This window comes from Conger conger, chromosome 3, assembly GCF_963514075.1.
Source record: "Conger conger chromosome 3, fConCon1.1, whole genome shotgun sequence".
Classification (NCBI taxonomy): domain Eukaryota; kingdom Metazoa; phylum Chordata; class Actinopteri; order Anguilliformes; family Congridae; genus Conger; species Conger conger.
In genome coordinates, this window is record NC_083762.1 from 74773618 (window position 1) to 74791717 (window position 18100).

At 41.9% G+C, this 18100-nt stretch overlaps 5 protein-coding genes across 8 annotated transcripts in view; all 5 read right to left on the reverse strand.

The window, feature by feature from the left end:
• Positions 1–18100, reverse strand: part of LOC133123876 (protocadherin gamma-A11-like) — a 165017-nt gene that overhangs the window by 140227 nt on the left and 6690 nt on the right. For 2 of the 4 annotated variants that reach the window (XM_061234561.1, XM_061234551.1), the window contains exon 1: positions 15180–17677. The exons of the other annotated variants lie outside the window; for them this stretch is intronic. In XM_061234561.1, coding sequence (XP_061090545.1) covers positions 15180–17573 — 2394 coding nt within the window. In that variant the 5' untranslated portion in view covers positions 17574–17677. Of the gene's footprint in view, positions 1–15179; positions 17678–18100 lie in introns of those variants that run through there. 4 annotated transcript variants of the gene reach the window in all.
• Positions 110–4363, reverse strand: LOC133125157 (protocadherin beta-16-like). The gene is made up of 4 exons (XM_061236905.1): positions 4256–4363; positions 2921–3182; positions 861–1633; positions 110–163 (listed from the first exon to the last, which is right to left on the reverse strand). Exons 1-4 carry the CDS (start codon positions 4361–4363, stop codon positions 110–112), a joined length of 1197 nt encoding a protein of 398 aa, XP_061092889.1.
• Positions 4404–6664, reverse strand: LOC133125158 (protocadherin gamma-A11-like). The gene is given in 2 exon segments (XM_061236906.1): positions 4404–4429; positions 4432–6664. Coding segments are annotated over 2 exon segments (2259 nt in total).
• LOC133125162 (protocadherin gamma-A4-like) lies at positions 6831–9857 on the reverse strand. Its single transcript, XM_061236912.1, has 3 exons — positions 9501–9857; positions 7449–8213; positions 6831–6884 (listed from the first exon to the last, which is right to left on the reverse strand). The coding sequence occupies exons 1-3, from the start codon at positions 9855–9857 to the stop codon at positions 6831–6833; spliced, it is 1176 nt and encodes a 391-aa protein (XP_061092896.1).
• Positions 10727–14015, reverse strand: LOC133125164 (protocadherin beta-4-like). The gene is made up of 4 exons (XM_061236914.1): positions 13968–14015; positions 12828–13084; positions 11630–11637; positions 10727–11532 (listed from the first exon to the last, which is right to left on the reverse strand). The coding sequence occupies exons 1-4, from the start codon at positions 14013–14015 to the stop codon at positions 10727–10729; spliced, it is 1119 nt and encodes a 372-aa protein (XP_061092898.1).

Here is an 18100-nt window from a genome sequence, read left to right on the forward strand (position 1 = left end):
CGACGGAGAAGAAGACGAGTATCAAATATGAGAGAATTGTTTCCTAAAAGGCAGGCGTGGTATATCGATGATCCGTTGTGCGTCGTGTAGTTTCTCTGCACACTGAATGCTACCCTTTCTCTGTGTCTTGTGCGCAGCAGTAACATGGGAGGTGCTCCAGAGCCTGTATTTGCACACCCCAAGGATCAACAGCGACACCGGGAGCCCGCCTTCTGCATTACAATTATTATAAATGATCACTTAGAATCATTTATATCACACGCCGATTCCAAAAAAAACAAAAATGCATGGGAAACAAAATGCCCAAATGCATAACTACTCATTTGCTTAAGGTTTACTGCAGCTTCCACACTTTTGAATTTGCACATGAAAGGTCAACTATTATTTTCTTACTTTGCACAAGGGAACCACAGGAACGAGAAATGGCCCACGCAGCATAACGTCTGTTTTCTAGGTGCCTTAAATACTTTTTCACTCTGACCCAGCGAAAATACATTAATGGATGAATACAGGAATGCAAATAACAGTGACCACTCCTCCACATGTAAGGATATTGCAGTTTAATACAACATTTTCTTATAAAAAAGCAGACACACACACACACACACACACGCACACACAGACAGACAGACACACACACACACACACACACACACACACACACACACACACACCCACACACACACACATGTGTATATGTATTAAAATACTCATTTTTGATCACTGTTTTTCTTTTTCTCTCCATTTTAATTATTTTATCACGAGTACAGTCACTGGCCTGTAGCAAATGGAGAAGTCCAATACATGACCCAGTAGACGAGACAATGGAAAACGACTGCTCCTCGAATCACAGCGCTCACCTCTGTTGAAGAATCCTCGGTTTCTAGCAGTGGCCTCTCCCTGTGCACGTGCGGCATGGTCTCTGCGCCACTTGCATCAACACTGACGAGGCTTTGACTGATGGGTCTGAGGTACTTAATGTCACTCTTTCTGGAGTCAGTGGTCCTGTACAACTCATAATTGTACACGTGCTGTAGAGTCCCTGTATCTCCGTCTGCGTAACGGGGCGGATAGTAAGGAATAACTGGAAGATTGGACTGATAGAAGATGCGGGATTGTCTCCATCTGTAGACTTTCACTGATATTAAAACTACCAATGATGAAACGAAGAGGAAGGAAACTACTGCCAATGCTAATACTAAATAAAAAGTCAAGTTGTCATTGTAATTCTTGTCGTGCGTAAAATCCGTGAATTCTGAAAGCACTTCCGGGAAACTGTCAGCCACCGCCACATTGACATTCACTGTAGCAGAGCGGGAGGGCTGTCCGTTGTCCTCCACTACAACGGTGAGTCTTTGTTTCACAGCATCTTTATCAGTGACCTGGCGTAAAGTTCTTATTTCTCCATTCTGTGAGCCCACTTCAAACAGCGCTCTGTCTGTGGATTTCAGTAGTTTATACGAGAGCCAGGCATTCTGTCCGGAGTCCACATCAATGGCGACAACTTTAGTTACAAGATATCCAATATCTGCAGAGCGAGGCACAATTTCTGAAACCACAGAGACACTAGTCTGAACTGGGTACAGAATTTGAGGCGCGTTATCGTTCTGGTCTTGGATATAGATTTTAATTGTCACATTACTACTCAATGGAGGAGAGCCTCCATCCTGCGCTTTTACGCGGATCTGGAAATCCTTAATCTGCTCGTAGTCAAAAGAGCGCACTGCGTGGATGACTCCGCTGTCAGAGTTCACAGACACATATGAAGACACTGAAACTCCGTTCACCGTCCCTTCTTCCAATATATATGAAATGCGAGCATTCTGCTTCCAATCGGCGTCTGTGGCTTTCACACAAAATACGGAAACACCCGGGCTGTTATTCTCTTTAATAAATGTTTCGTATGAACTCTTTTCAAATGCTGGTGCATTGTCATTCACATCTGATACCTGGACCGGTAGAATGACGCTGCTGGAGAGAGAAGAAACTCCTTCGTCAGTGCAAGTTACGCTGATGTTAAACTGAGAGTCTGTCTCCCGGTCCAAAACATTATCAGTTACCAAACTGAAGAAGTTATGTGATGTCGATTTAATTTTAAATGGAATGTTGTCGTTAATAATGCAGCTGACTTCACCATTAATCCCAGAATCTGGATCATGAACACTGAGAACTGCAATTACGGTATCTGGTTTGGAATCTTCTACAACTGATTTTGAACTCGACACCAAATTAATCACAGGTTTATTGTCATTTGCATCGATAACATCCACTATTATTTTGCACGAATCCGACAGGCCTCCAAAGTCTCTAGATTGTACGTGAATTTCAAAGTGTTTTTCTTTTTCATAATCAAGATTTCCACTTAATTTCACATCACCGTTTTCCTGATCAATTTCAAAGAGTTCAGCAACATCCTCTACAGTGTTTGAAATAGAATACGTTATCTTTGCGTTTGAGCCTTGGTCAGCGTCAGAGGCGCTTACAGTAGTTATAACTGTACCAGGAGACGCGTCCTCTGTAACGGAGGCTTTATAAACCGACTGAACACAAACAGGAGCATTATCATTAGCGTCCAGCACTGTTATATGTATCTGCACAGTGGCTGACATTTGCGGATCGCCGCCATCCATTGCCGTTAATAACAAAGAGAGCTCATCTTGTTTTTCTCTATCCAGTGGCTTCTGTAGAACCATTTCTACGTTTTTTCCACCATCTGGCAAATTGTGCAATTTTAATAGGAAATTATCGGTCGGTTTTAGCGAATATCCTTGTAGACCATTAACACCAACATCCGTATCAATTGCTCTCTCCAACACGAACCTGGCACCAGGAAGAGAAGACTCAATAATCTCGAACCTCATTTCGCTCTTTTTAAAACTCGGCGCATTATCGTTAATATCTGTTATCTCCACATTGATGTGATAAAATTCCATGGGGTTTTCCAGAATGATCTGGAAATGTAAAGCACAAGGGCTTGTCTTTCCGCACAATCGTTCGCGATCTATTCTCTCTTTAATATGGAGGACTCCCCTTTCTTTATTCAGCTCAATGTATTCAGCGCTGTCTCCAGTATAGACACGAGCATTGCCAGTTTTTACTCTATTTAAATCCAACCCCAAATCCTGCACTATATTACCGACCAGTGAACCTTTAGGCATTTCCTCGGGTATGGAATAGCTAACCTGCCCATACACTAAACCGAAAGAAAGGACGGAGATAAACAGATTTACTTGCCATGTCATTGTTCTTCCCCACATTGTCCGAGCGAAATGAGGATGCGAAAGAAATTGAATCCTTCCTATAACAAGTGATCTCCAGTAACGGTTTTGTAATCCAATTATTTGCGAAAAATGTTCGCCGTCTGAGGTTTTGGTACAAAGGCGGAGCAGCTCGACATATGAGTGCACAATGGAGATGCACTGCGCGATACGTGTAGCTCTTTCTCTCATTCACTGGAATATTACAGGGGAGGGCCTGCGAGAATTTCGTTCCACAACAGGATCACAGCAATCAACAGCGGCGCTCTGAGTTCGAGTACAGAATTGCAAAGTCATAAAAGACGCTCATCCTGCAGATCTATTTACGGTGCAACACATACAATTGGGGAAGGCGAGACACAATTTAAGAATTATAAATTGCTTTCAGGGGACACTTTTTGGTTCAACCATAAGTACAGGAGTACATTTTGCAGTTTTGAATTTCTGCACACGCCTAATGTGCTGCCCTAAGAGACCCGACCAAGACATTAGGTTTGATTTCATCAACTTAAACAGTGGGACAATGGTATCTTTAAACAAAGTTTACAACTAAATACCTGCAAAATATCACAATACAGAAATGGAAAAAAAAGAAAAACTGAAAAAAACTTGTATTAAAAAAAAGGGTGGTAAGAATAACAAAATTAAATCTGGGAACGGGGAAATATAAAAATAATTCAGAGAAAACGACTGAATCAGAAGATAGTGGGCTATTATTCTATTTTCTTTAATATAGTGTAAGGCATAATCGTGGCCCATATAAGTGGCACAAAAGTGTATTGCAGTTTCAAAAGATCACCTTAATGCAGAAACTATCCACCATGATGTACACCAAGATGTCACCATGTAAAGGATATACAACAGTATACATATCTTACAATTCTAAGACAGAGCTGTAATGTTAGTTGATATCATTGATAGTGACAATTAAGTACAATGTCTATTAAAAAAGGCAAAGGCAGAGAATTGGAAAACTACAGTCAGTAGAAAAATCTCACCTGATTCTCTGTCTCATCAATCCCTTTCTCTGAAGCTTGCTGTAGTGTTTGCGTTCCACAGGCGTCCAGGCTAATGATGCTCTGACTGCAAGGTCTGATGTACTTCATATCACTCTTTCTAGAGTCAGTAGTTCTGCATACCTCGTAATTATATGCACGCTGAAGAGTTCCGGTTCCTCCCACGTCTGCGTAAAGCGGTGGATAATAGGGGATAACTGGGAGATTTCCGTTGGATTTATAAAACAATCGTTCGCGTCTCCATCTATAGCACTTCACCGTCACCATGGCAATGATTGAGACGATGAATAGGAATGAAACCACTGCAAGAGCCAAGACTAAATAAAACGTAAGGCTGTCATTGTAATCCTTGCCCTGCGTAAAGTCAGTGAATTCTGAAAGTACTTCCGGGAAGCTGTCAGCCACCGCCACGTTCACATTGACTGTAGCTGAGCGAGATGGCTGCCCGTTATCCTCCACTACAACAGTTAATCTTTGTTTCACAACATCTTTATCAGTGACAAGACGTAAAGTTCTTATTTCTCCATTTTGTAAGCCCACTTCAAACAGAGCCTTGTCTGTCGCTTTCAGCAGTTTATATGAAAGCCAGGCATTCTGTCCAGAGTCCACATCAACAGCGACCACTTTAGTGACAAGATATCCAACATCAGCCGAACGAGAAACCATTTCAGCCACATGAGAGAGACCAGTCTGTACTGGATAGAGAATCTGAGGCGCGTTGTCGTTCTGGTCTTGGATAAAAATCTTCACAGTCACATTACTGCTCAGTGGAGGAGAACCTCCATCTTGCGCTTTTACGCGGAACTGGAAATGCTTAATCTGCTCGTAGTCAAAAGAGCGCACCGCGTGGATGACTCCACTGTCAGAGTTCACAGACACATAGGAAGAGACTGACACGCCATTAACCGTCGCGTCTTCTAATATATAAGAGACACGCGCATTCTGGTTCCAGTCAGCGTCTTTGGCTCTCACTGATAAAACTGAGAGGCCTGGGGTATTGTTTTCGACAATAAATGCCTCATATGCGCTATTTTCGAATATGGGAAAGTTGTCATTAATATCAGATACTTTTAAATTCAAAGTCAAATTACTGGAAAGTGAGGGCACGCCGTTATCTATAGCGGTTACTGTGATATTATATTCTGGCGTCGTTTCCCGATCTAATGCAGTGTCCGTCAGCAGGCTATAATAATTACTAGATGATGATGTGAGTCGAAATGGAATATCGTCACTTATTTGACAGTTGATTTGGCCGTTGTTCCCCGAATCCGCATCATGAACATTAATGACAGCCACAACAGTTGCAGGCAAGACGTTCTCCGGCACAGATTTCGAGGATGACATTACAGCTATTGCTGGTATGTTATCATTGACATCAACAATTTCGATTATAATTTTAGCAGTATCCGTAAGACCACCCCCATCTCTGGCTTGGATATTCAGTTGATAGTTTTTTGATTTCTCGTAGTCTATATGTCCGATTAACGTAACTTCTCCAGTGTCTTCATTCATAACAAATATTTTGTTTACACCGTCAACACTGTTAGAAATTGAATAAATAACCTGCGCATTCAATCCTTTATCCGCATCGGATGCGCTTACTGTGGTGACGAGTGAACCTTTTTGGCTATTCTCTGCTATAGAGGCTTTGTAAACCGCCTGCGTAAAACTAGGCTGATTGTCATTACTGTCAAGCACAGTTACACGAATCTTAGCAGTACCCGACATTTGGGGATCCCCGCCGTCTACCGCAGTTAACAGTAAGAACATTTCCTCCGACGTTTCCCTGTCCAGCTGTGTCTGCAGTACCATCTCTACATGCATGCTGCCGTCTGGCTGTGATTGAACCTTGAGCACAAAATTTTCCGTGGGCTTCAGAGTGTAGCTCTGTAGCGTATTAACACCCACATCAGCATCCACTGCGCCATCCAGTACAAACCGTGCCCCTGAAAGAGCCGATTCGCTCATCTCCAGCCTGATCTCATTGTTCGGAAAGATAGGAGCGTTGTCGTTTATATCTAAAATTTCAACCGTAACGCCATGAAATTCAATGGGCTCGTCCAGGACAATCTGAAAATGGATCGAGCACGGCGAGGTCTGCTCACACAATGCTTCCCTGTCCATTCTTTCTCTCACTACCAAAACACCCTTGTCACGAATCAGCTCGACGTACTCACTGTTGTCGGCAGCATATATGCGAGCTCTTCCACTCGCCAACCTCGCAATGTCTAATCCCAAATCCTGAGCAATATTTCCAACGAACGAGCCCTTCGACATCTCCTCCGGTACCGAATATCGAATATGGCTCAAAACAGTGCCCAGGCAGAATACACTCGCAACGAAGAACCGTACTTGCCATTTCATTGTCAAGATCACACGAATCCCTTCCATCGTATTGTAGAAATGTATGTATTCCAGATTGAATTATATATTTTGTACCATATCCCTCGACGGAGAAGAAGACGAGTATCAAATATGAGAGAATTGTTTCCTAAAAGGCAGGCGTGGTATATCGATGATCCGTTGTGCGTCGTGTAGTTTCTCTGCACACTGAATGCTACCCTTTCTCTGTCTCTTGTGCGCAGCAGTAACATGGGAGGTGCTCCAGAGCCTGTATTTACACACCCCAAGGATCAACAGCGGCACCGTGAGCCCGCCTTCTGCATTACAATTATTATAAATGATCGCTTACAATCATTTTTATTACACGGCGATTCCAAAATAACAAAAATGCATGGGAAACAAAATGGCCAAATGCATAACTACTCGTTTGCTTAAGATTTACTGCAGCTTCCACTCTTTTGAATTCGCACATGAAAGGTCAACTATTATTTCACTTTGCACAGGGGCACAACAGGTACGAGAAATGGCCCACCCAGTATCACGTCTGTTTTCTTGGTGCCTTAAATACTTTTCCACTCTGCCCCAGCGAAAATACATTAATGGATGAATACAGGAATGCAAATAACAGTGAATACTCCTCCAGATGTAAGGTTTTTGCAGTTTAATACAACATTTTCTTGTCAATATACATATGTATTAAAATACTCTGTTTTTTTCTTGATAATTATTTTATCAAGAGTACAGCCACTGGCCTGTAGCAAATGCAGAAGTGCAATACATGATCAAGCCAATGAGACGATGGAAAACGACTGGCCCTCGAACCAAAGCTCACCTCTGTTGAAGAATCCTCGGTTTCTAGCAGTGTCTTCTCCCTGTGCATGTGCGGCATGGTCTCTGCGCCACTTGCATCAACACTGACGAGGCTTTGACTGATGGGTCTGAGGTACTTAATGTCACTCTTTCTGGAGTCAGTGGTCCTGTACAACTCATAATTGTACACGTGCTGTAGAGTCCCTGTATCTCCGTCTGCGTAACGGGGCGGATAGTAAGGAATAACTGGAAGACTGGACTGATAGAAGATGCGGGATTGTCTCCATCTGTAGACTTTCACTGATATTAAAACTACCAATGATGAAACGAAGAGGAAGGAAACTACAGCCAATGCTAATACTAAATAAAAAGTCAAGTTGTCATTGTAATTCTTGTCGTGCGTAAAATCAGTGAATTCTGAGAGCACTTCCGGGAAGCTGTCAGCCACCGCCACATTGACATTCACTGTAGCAGAGCGTGAGGGCTGTCCGTTGTCCTCAACAACAACGGTGAGTCTTTGTTTCACAGAATCTTTATCAGTGACCTGGCGTGAAGTTCTTATTTCTCCATTCTGCAGGCCCACTTCAAACAGAGCTCTGTCTGTCGATTTCAGCAGTTTATATGAGAGCCAGGCATTCTGTCCGGAGTCCACGTCAACAGCGACCACTTTAGTAACAAGATAGCCAACATCTGCTGAACGAGGCACCATTTCAGCCACGAGAGAGGCACTAGTTTGTACTGGATAGAGAATCTGAGGCGCGTTATCGTTCTGGTCTTGGATAAATATGTTGACTGTCGCATTGCCACTCATTGGAGGCGAGCCTCCATCCTGTGCTCTTATATTAATTTTAAATGCTCGAATATTTTCATAGTCGAAGGGCCGTACTGCATAAATAATACCACTTTCAGAATTGATAGAAACTAAAGAAGAGGCAGGTGCACCGTTTATCTCCGTGCCTTCTAAGAGATAGGTAACCCGCGCGTTTTGGCAGCAGTCCGCGTCCATGGCTCTTACAGCGAATACCGACACTCCTGGGGAGTTATTTTCAAATACAGTCGCAGAGTATGAGCTTTGCTCAAATATCGGTGCATTGTCATTAACGTCAGACACTTTTAAATATATGGTCTTATTACTAGATAAGGCGGGGGAACCGTCATCCGTTGCAGTTATGGTAATGTTATATTCCGAAACCAATTCCCTGTCCAGTTCTTCCTCAGTCAACAACGTGTAGTAATTTGTTAATGACGACTTTATTACAAAAGGACTGTTTTTATTTATGAAACAATTTACCTGACCATTTCGCCCAGAGTCTAAATCTTTCACGTTAACAACTGCTATTGTTGTGCCAGGTAGCGCACCTTCAGAAATATGATTGGTAGATGACGTTAATGATATAATAGGCACATTATCGTTTACATCAATAATTTCTACAATAAGGGCACACGAATCGGTCAGACCGCTGTGATCTTTAGCCTGAATGTTAATCTCATACTTATTGGCCTGTTCAAAGTCTATATTTCCTATCACAAAAATAGACCCACTTCTTTCGTCTATTTCAAACAGTCCATTATCGCTTAATGCAATGTGCCTAAAAGCGTATGTCACCTCTCCATTAATGCCTTTGTCAGCGTCAGTTGCGCTAACGTTTGTCACCACGGTTCCCTTAGGGGAATTTTCTGGGACAGTAGCTCTATACAATTTCTGTGTAAAAACAGGAGCATTATCGTTGGCATCCAGAACTTTAATATTTATTTTCATTACGCCAGACTTCTGCGGATTCCCCCCGTCCACTGCAGTCAATACAAGCAATAGCTCCTCCTGCTTTTCCCTGTCCAAGGGAGACTGCAACATTATTTCTAAATACCTATTGCCATCAGGGCGGCTTTCATGCTTTAAAATAAAATTATCAGTGGGTCTGAGGCTATAACTCTGTATACTGTTCATCCCAACGTCTGGATCGAAGGCATTGTCAAGTGAGAATCGCGCCCCGGTGTGAGTAGACTCACTGATCTCTATGTTGACCTCATCTTTCGGAAAACTCGGGAAATGATCATTCACATCCATTATCTCTATAGTAACGCGGTACAGCTGAATAGGGTTTTCTAGAATAATCTCAAAGCTGAAACTACACGGAGATGTTTGTTTGCATAGAAGCTCCCGATCTATTCTCTCGCTCACCGACAATATTCCTTTGTCTGTGTTAAGCTCCACATACCGACTACTGTCTCCAGCGACGATGCGAGCTCGTCCGCCGCGCAGCCTCTTAAGGTCGATTCCTAAATCCTCGGCGATATTTCCCACAACGGAGCCTGTCGCCATCTCCTCCGGAATTGAATATCTCACTTGACAACGAGCGTTACAAACGAAGAGGAGTAAAATCAGCAACAATCTCCTCTGTTCTTTGACAACGCAGCTTTCAGGGTCGGCCATTTCAGCCAATCAAACCGATATTCTTGTAAATATCAAACGCAGAAACAAACACCGAAAAGCATCGACGGGTACTTTCAGGTGTTTGCGATTGTATTCCAGTTGCCAAAATATATAGGAGACAAGAAAATAATCAAATGTACATATCCTCCGCTCTTGTATTCCGCTCGCGCAGGCAATATTAAGTAATGTGAGCTTTTCCTAGCAGCGCAGCAATATGAAGCAATGTGAGCTTTTCCTTGCAGCGCAGCAATATGGGAGGTGCTGTAATATGTTCTGGAGCATAATAGCGCCTTCTTAACCAACAGCGGCACTTGCAGCCCACCGCGAGAAAGACAACATTCAGATTTACAGGAAGAGAATATGTGATGAAAAATATAGTTGTTAATACTTTCTTTCTGCCTATTTTAGATCAATCCAATAAATTATTATGATTATAATGATGATGAGGAGGATGATTATTCTTTATGATTAGTATTGGTATTGTTCTACTTGTTTTATTAGTGTTATTATTATTAGTTATTAATAATGATAATAAAAACGACATATGTAATAATATTCATAAGCATAATCATAATCATTAGTGCAGGTGCCATATTTTATTGGACTGACAAAAGAATGCAGAAATAAGAAGAAAAAGAAGAATAATTTGTGACGTGGCCTGCGGTCGCTGTCCATGACAGGAGTGCTGAAATCGTATCGGTATTGAAAATGAAAAAGTTCTATACATTTAACAAATAAATCATAACATACACTGCCTTATGAAACAAGCCCACCCCGTGTAAAGACATAAATCAAAACAATACTGCCCGTGACTCTGAGTTAGGTTGTTCATTATGATAAATTATGTAAATGATGTAAATTCATTTGATTTAGAAGATCCAAATGACAAAGAAAACTCTCACCTGTAGTGGTGAGTCCGGCTCGTCCAAGATGTTCCTTTCATTCTGCATGCGCTGCATTGTATCGGTGGAGCTGGGGTCCACTATTAACACACTCTGACTACAGGGTCTGATAAACTTAGAGTCACTCTTTCTGGAGTCAGTGGTCCTGCACACCTCGTAATTATAAACGTGCTGCAGAGTTCCTGTACCTCCAACGTCTGCGTAATGAGGTGGATAATAAGGAATAACTGGGAGATTAGACTGATAGAAGACGCGAGATTGTCTCCATCTGTAGACTTTTATGGATATCATAACAACTAAAGATAAAACGAATAGGAAAGAAACTACAGCCAAGGCCAATACTAAATAAAAAGTAAGATTGTCATTGTAATCCTTCTCGTGCGTAAAATCGGTGAATTCTGAGAGCATTTCTGGGAAGCTGTCAGCCACCGCAACGTTCACATTCACGGTCGCTGAGCGGGAGGGCTGTCCGTTGTCCTCCACTACAACAGTAAGTCTTTGTTTAACAGCATCTTTATCAGTTACTTGACGTAAAGTTCTTATTTCTCCATTTTGTGATCCCACTTCAAACAGCGCCCTGTCTGTCGATTTCAGAAACTTATATGAGAGCCAGGCATTCTGTCCGGAGTCCATATCAACAGCGACCACTTTAGTGACGAGATACCCAACGTCTGCAGAACGAGGTACAATGTCAGCCACCAGAGAGACACCAGTCTCCGGTGGGTACAGAACCTGAGGCGCGTTATCGTTTTGGTCTTGGATCAAGATTTTAACTGTCACATTACTGCTTAGTGGAGGAGATCCTCCGTCTTGCGCTTTTACGCGGAACTGGAAGTCCTTAATCTGCTCGTAGTCAAAAGAGCGCACTGCGTGGATGACTCCAGTGTCAGAGTTCACAGACACGTATGACGAGACAGACACGCCATTAATTACCGTTTCTTCGAGAATATATGAAACACGGGCATTTTGGTTCCCGTCTGCGTCAACTGCTTTCAATGATAAGACAGAGAGACCAGGTTTATTGTTTTCTTTTAGAAAAGCCTGATATGAACTCTTTTGAAAAATCGGATAGTTATCATTCACATCTGATATCTTTATAGTCAGAGTCACATTACTTGATAAAGGTGGTACACCTTCATCAGTGGCTTCAATAGTAATATTATATTCCGGATCTCTCTCCCGGTCTAAGATATCATCAGTCTTCAATCTGTAAAACGCGTTGGATGACGCTGTTACTTTAAAAGGAATATGTTCGTTGATTGTACAGTGGACAATGCCGTTGTTTCCAGAATCCTGGTCTTTAACATTGATCATAGCAATCACTGTCCCTGGTTTTGCATTTTCGGGTATAGAGCTGGAGTAAGAAAGAACGGTGATGACCGGCGCATTGTCATTCATATCCGCGACATCAATAATTATTTTACTGGAATCTACCAGATTACCTTCATCTTTAGCCAATATATTTATTTCATAGTTTTTGCCCTTTTCATAATCTATTTCCCCTGTCACTTTCAGCTCTCCAGTTTGGGCATCTAAAATGAAGGGGCTTTCAATACCATCCTTAGGATTTGAAAATGAGTAGGTTAACAATCCGTTTGAGCCTTCATCTGCATCAGATGCACTCACAGTGGTTACTAATCTCCCTTTATGCGCATTCTCTACAACACTAGCAGTGTACACTGTTTGGCTAAAAACAGGCGGGTTATCATTGGCATCCAGAACAACAATGTGTATTTTTACCGTGCCGGAAAACTGTGGATTCCCACCATCTACAGCAGTTAACAACAAAGAGATATGATCTTGTCTTTCTCGATCGAGTGGTTTCTCCAGCATCATTTCTACATGCTTCCTGCCGTCCGGTAACGATTGCAGCTTTAGCAAGAAATTGTCGGTTGGTTTCAGCGCGTAGCTCTGCAGCGTATTCACACCCACATCTAGATCCACAGCGCTCTCCAGTACAAACCTCGTTCCCGGCACAGCGGACTCTACTATTTCTAAATGTATCTCGTCATTTGGGAAGACTGGAACATTATCGTTTATATCTAAAATTTCCAACGAAATAGTATACAGATCCATTGGATTGTCAATAATCATCTGAAAATTCAAACTGCAGGGTGAGACACGTCCACATAGCTGTTCCCTGTCTATTCGTTCTTTCACAGCTAGTTCGCCCTTTCCCCGCAGCAGCTCGAGGTATTCAAATCCGTCTTCGGTGAAAATGCGAGCTCCACCAGACACCAGACGCGATATATCCAGTCCCAAATCCTGCGCAATGTTTCCGACAAATGAACCTTTTGCCATCTCCTCTGGTATGGAGTATGAAACCTGGCTTTTCGTTTTGCGAATACAGGTAATTAAAACACAAAATGAACACAATACTTGCCATTTCATTGTTCTCTCCGAAATTTCACCCATGTTCAAAAAGCACAAATACCCTTTGTCGTCCCTCAAAGTGAATGGCAGACGATATTATATTCCAATTCAACTGTATATAGAAGAATATGTCCCAATTTTAGCAGCCACTGGTAAAAATGTGGTTATTGTTGTAACAGTGTGCCCAATCTTCGATGTTTAATCCAAGCGGTGTGTATGTACACTGTGAGAGCTTCCCTCTGTCTCTCTTTCAGAGCGGAATATGGGTGGTGCTCTGGACGCTGTATGAAAACAGCGCTACCCCAAGGATCAACAGCGGCACCGTGAGTCAAAATGTGAAGAATGCAACCGCGTTTTAAAAAATAAACCACAAAGCCATTGACACAGCCACCAGATAAAGACACCGACAAGACAATAACGGATTCACAGAGCAAGCCTATTCAACTGGCATCGCTGTTACTGTTGAATAATATCAAACGTGTCGTAATACAAACAAACACGATATAAGGGCCATAGCGAATGTCTGATGAGTATGGTGCACCATAGATATGTATCCTATAACGGAGACCCCTGTGCATATTTATAATAAGCCAAAGTAAAAAAAAAATATTTTAAGGAGTACGCAGTTGATAATAATGTTAATATTATGTGCATATTATGTGCAATGGGACAACAATTTCACGCTAATGCATGAAACACGACAAGCTGAAACAGAACTCAAGATCACACAAATATCTATGACATGCCATTGTTTGCCAGACATTTTTGGTCGTTCTATTCGTAGAATATAATCTCTATTTCCCAAAGTCAACACTCACAAGATTGTGTATGTTACCTTTCTGGATTCAATGGTCTTGTGATTCAAGCTCTTCCTTTCACTCATTTAAGCTACGTAAGTTATCAGGACAATGAAAATACACCATTGCTCAAAGCGTGAACATGAAATTCAGTTTTTTAGATCTGAGTACAGCATGCATTGAACACTGTACAAGCACACAATTAGATTAAAATAACTGAAGATAAAACAAATATAGAACTAAGTTCAGTGTCCAACTATCTGCTGCACAATACAAGCAAAGGAAGCAAACTGAAATTACAGTGTAGTCTGTAAGTATTTGGACAGACACAATTTTTGTTGTTTTGGCTCTGTACCCCAGCACATTGGATTTGAAAGGGAACAATGAATGAATATGAAGGTAAAGTGCCGACTTAATACAACCATAGCAAGACAACCATGCAGGAATTGTATACACAGTCACTCCATTTTGAGGGACCAAAAGTAAATGGACAATTGGCTGCTCAGTTGTTTTTTGGCCAGTTGTGTATTGCTGCATCATTTGTTCATGCACAAGACAGCAAACAAAATGTTTATAGTCTAAATGTTTCTGTTGTCCCTCAACACGAGGGTCAAAGAAGTGGCAATGCCAGTAAAGCATCATGGGATGGAAAAATAGAGATTGAGATAAAACATTGGATGTTTCAAAATCAACTTTTGACACATTGTTAAGACACACAACGAACAGGTGAGCTCAGCAATAGGAAACAACCAGGTAGACCACAGAAGATCACTGTGAATGACAGAAATTACAGAAAGACTAAAAGAAAGAGAAGACTACACCAAAAAGACCTTAGACACTGCAAAATGCAAGGGACTGGTAAGTCTCAATTTGCAAAAAAGTAAAAAAGTAAATTAAAAAGCTGTTCTGAAACTCCTATGGATAGATGAGATGAGTATTAACTTGTACCAAAATGCAGGAAAGAGAAATAAATAGAGAAAGAAGGGACCAGCTCACGATTTGTAATTACTTTTTTTTTTACAATTACTTTGTGTCCTCTAAAATTGGGGACTGTGTAAAAAATCTTTGGAATTCCTACATGTGCTGGAATAGAGCCGTAACAAAACAACATTTGTCGCTGTCCAAATACTTATGGACTCCACTGTGTATTAAGAAAATAGAGGCTTTCTATATGATGTCAACTCAGAAACCGATATCCGATGTAAAAAAGAGTTTAGGGCGCACAGTTTCAACATTGTTGGAGAGCTTACCTTGTCACTTAAAGTTTCCTCTATGCTGTCCGTCCGCGGATACGGCATTGTATCTATTCCACTGACGTCATCACGCACAAGCGTTTGGCTAATGGGTCCGAGATATTTAACGTCACTCTTTCTGGAGTCGGTGGTCCTGCACACCTCGTAATTATAAACATGTTGTAGAGTTCCTGTTCCTCCAGCGTCTGCGTAACGGGGTGGATAGTATGGAATAATTGGCAGATTTGACTGATAGAAGATGCGAGATTGTCTCCATCTGTAGACTTTAATTGAGATTATAACTACCAAGGATGCAATGAAGAGAAACGAAACTACAGCCAGGGCCAATACTAGATAAAAAGTAAGGTTGTCATTGTAATCCTTCTCGTGCGTAAATTCTGTAAATTCGGAGAGCACTTCTGGAAAGCTGTCCGCCACTGCCACATTCACATTCACTGTAGCAGAGCGTGAGGGCTGTCCGTTGTCCTCCACTATAACAGTAAGTCTTTGTTTCACAGCATCTTTATCAGTGACCTGGCGTAACGTTCTTATTTCTCCATTCTGTGAGCCCACTTCAAATAGCGCTCTGTCTGTCGCTTTCAGTAGTTTATATGAGAGCCAGGCATTCTGTCCAGAGTCCACATCAACAGCGACCACTTTAGTGACGAGATATCCAACGTCTGCTGAGCGAGGCACCATTTCAGCCACCATAGAAACGCCAGTCTGCACAGGGTATAGAATCTGAGGTGCGTTATCATTCTGGTCTTGAATTAAAATGGCAACGGTAGCATTACTTATCAACGGGGGCGAGCCTCCGTCTTGTGCTTTTACAACAAATCCCAACTGCTTCACTTGCTCATAATCAAAAGACCGCACTGCATAAATAACTCCGGTTTCTGAGTTAATAGAGAAATACGAAGATATCGAGGTTCCACTTATATGTGTTTCTTCTATGATATAAGAAATTCTAGCATTCTGATTCCAGTCGGAGTCCACAGCCGTCACTGTTAATATAGACAGTCCAGGTGAATTATTTTCCATGACATTAGTAGAATATGCGCCCTGTCCAAACACCGGAGCGTTGTCATTTACATCGGTCACCTTAAGGTGTAAGGTTTTGGTACTAGAGATGGGAGGCGAACCAGAGTCAGTCGCAGTAATTGTAATATTGTATTCTGGCACGGTTTCTCGATCAAAGGCGGCGTTGCTGACCAATGTGTAATATTTTGTAAGTGAAGATTTTATCACAAAGGGGAGATTATCTTTAATAGAGCACGTTACGCGGCCATTGCCCTCTGAATCTGAGTCTTTAACATTTATAATCGCAATCGTAGTGCCTAGAGGAGCGTCTTCAGACACCGGACTAGAGAATGACATGATATTTATCACAGGAGCATTATCATTTACGTCGATAACGTCAACAACAACCTTACTGGAATCTACTAGACCGCCCTGATCTTTGGCTTCGATTCTAATTTCGTATTTTTTTATTTTTTCATAGTCCATCTCTCCTGCAACGGAGATTGCACCAGTGTTTTCATTTAGATCGAATATGGCCACATTCCCCTTCAGATTTGAAAATGAATATGTTATTAATCCATTTGAACCACTATCTGCATCACTTGCGTTTACCGTTGTGATGTATGTGCCCATTGACGCATTTTCCCGCACAGTCGCTCTGTACACCGACTGGTTAAAAACGGGGGCATTGTCATTGGCATCTAAAACAGTAACATCTATATTCACTGTACCCGATTTCTGTGGGTCGCCGCCATCCACAGCCACTAACTTTAGCGAGAGATGAGGTTGCTCCTCTCGATCCAAAGGCTTTTGAAGGACCATTTCAGCGTGCTTAACTCCGTCTGAATTAGCGTGCTGCTTCAGAATAAAGTTATCCGTCGGTGTTAAAATATAATTCTGAAGAGAGTTTACACCAACGTCAGGGTCATCGGCGCTGCCCAAGAGGAAGCGCGCACCCAAAGCAGACGATTCGCTTATTTCCAATTTAATTTCATTACTGGGAAACGTCGGAGCATTGTCGTTTACATCCAGAATTTCAACAATAACACGGTGCAGTTCCATCGGGTTTTCTAGAATGATTTCGAAACTGAAGCTACATGGTGAAATCTCGCCACAAAGCAGCTCTCGGTCTATTTTCTCGCTGATAACCAACACCCCTTTGTCTGTCCTTAGCTCTGCGTACTGGATGCTGTCTTCAGTAACGATACGTGCCCGACCTAACTGCAATCTTTTCACATCTAAACCCAGGTCCTGGGCGATATTACCAATAAACGACCCCTTTCTCTGTTCCTCTGGAATAGAATAACGGATCTGTCCACTTGTGTGACTGAGATACACAACGTACATGAGCAGTACTTGCCATTGCAGCGTCGAACAAAATTTCCATCTCATGTTTTGTACAAATAATCCTCTACGTTCCGCGATCAGTCGAGAAGCATACGTTGCAGATATCCTCGCCAGGGCTGGATTTCTCACAGCGACAATGGATTGCTCACAGGGGCAATGCTAATATTAAAAAAACCCAGACCAAGTTCGACCTCCGTGAGGTGTTGTATGAAACTGCGCATGCGGAGCCCTCTGAGTCTCTATGTCCTGGTTCTCTTATACAGGCAGCAATATGGGAGGGCCCTCTGCTGCTGAACAACACGAGACGTTATTGATTCCATCGACCGACAGCGACACTCAGAGTCGAAACAGAGAACAGTAATATGATTGCGTTAATAATAAATGCAAAATATTATTTTAACAATAATATGAAAATGATGTATAATATTTCTCATACAGCATTCATTATAATGATTTCAAGTTTTACTATTTTAATTTTTGCAAAGTATTGTTCAAAGCCCATGAGGCACTTATTTGTTCAACAATATTTGTGGCAACACGATGCAGGTTAGAGGCTAACTCAAACAATGCAA

Excerpts from the sequence above, each read along its gene's own strand:
- LOC133125157 (XM_061236905.1), bottom strand. The coding sequence starts at position 4,363 with ATGAAGTACATCAGACCTTGCAGTCAGAGCATCATTAGCCTGGACGCC. Across the intron at positions 1,634-2,920 it reads AAACCCCATGGAATTTTATC|CAATTAAAATCTATATCCAA; the intron begins ACATCAATGTGG and ends GTAGTAATGTGA. Across the intron at positions 164-860 it reads CCGAGGATTCTTCAACAGAG|GCTCTGGAGCACCTCCCATG; the intron begins GTGAGCGCTGTG and ends GTGCAAATACAG.
- LOC133125162 (XM_061236912.1), bottom strand. The coding sequence starts at position 9,857 with ATGGCCGACCCTGAAAGCTGCGTTGTCAAAGAACAGAGGAGATTGTTG. Across the intron at positions 8,214-9,500 it reads TTCAGCTGTACCGCGTTACT|ATATTTATCCAAGACCAGAA; the intron begins ATAGAGATAATG and ends GCGACAGTCAAC. Across the intron at positions 6,885-7,448 it reads CCGAGGATTCTTCAACAGAG|GCTCTGGAGCACCTCCCATG; the intron begins GTGAGCTTTGGT and ends GTGTAAATACAG.
- LOC133125164 (XM_061236914.1), bottom strand. The coding sequence starts at position 14,015 with ATGAGTGAAAGGAAGAGCTTGAATCACAAGACCATTGAATCCAGAAAG. Across the intron at positions 13,085-13,967 it reads AGACCATTGAATCCAGAAAG|GTTTCATACTCCATACCAGA; the intron begins GTAACATACACA and ends ACGAAAAGCCAG.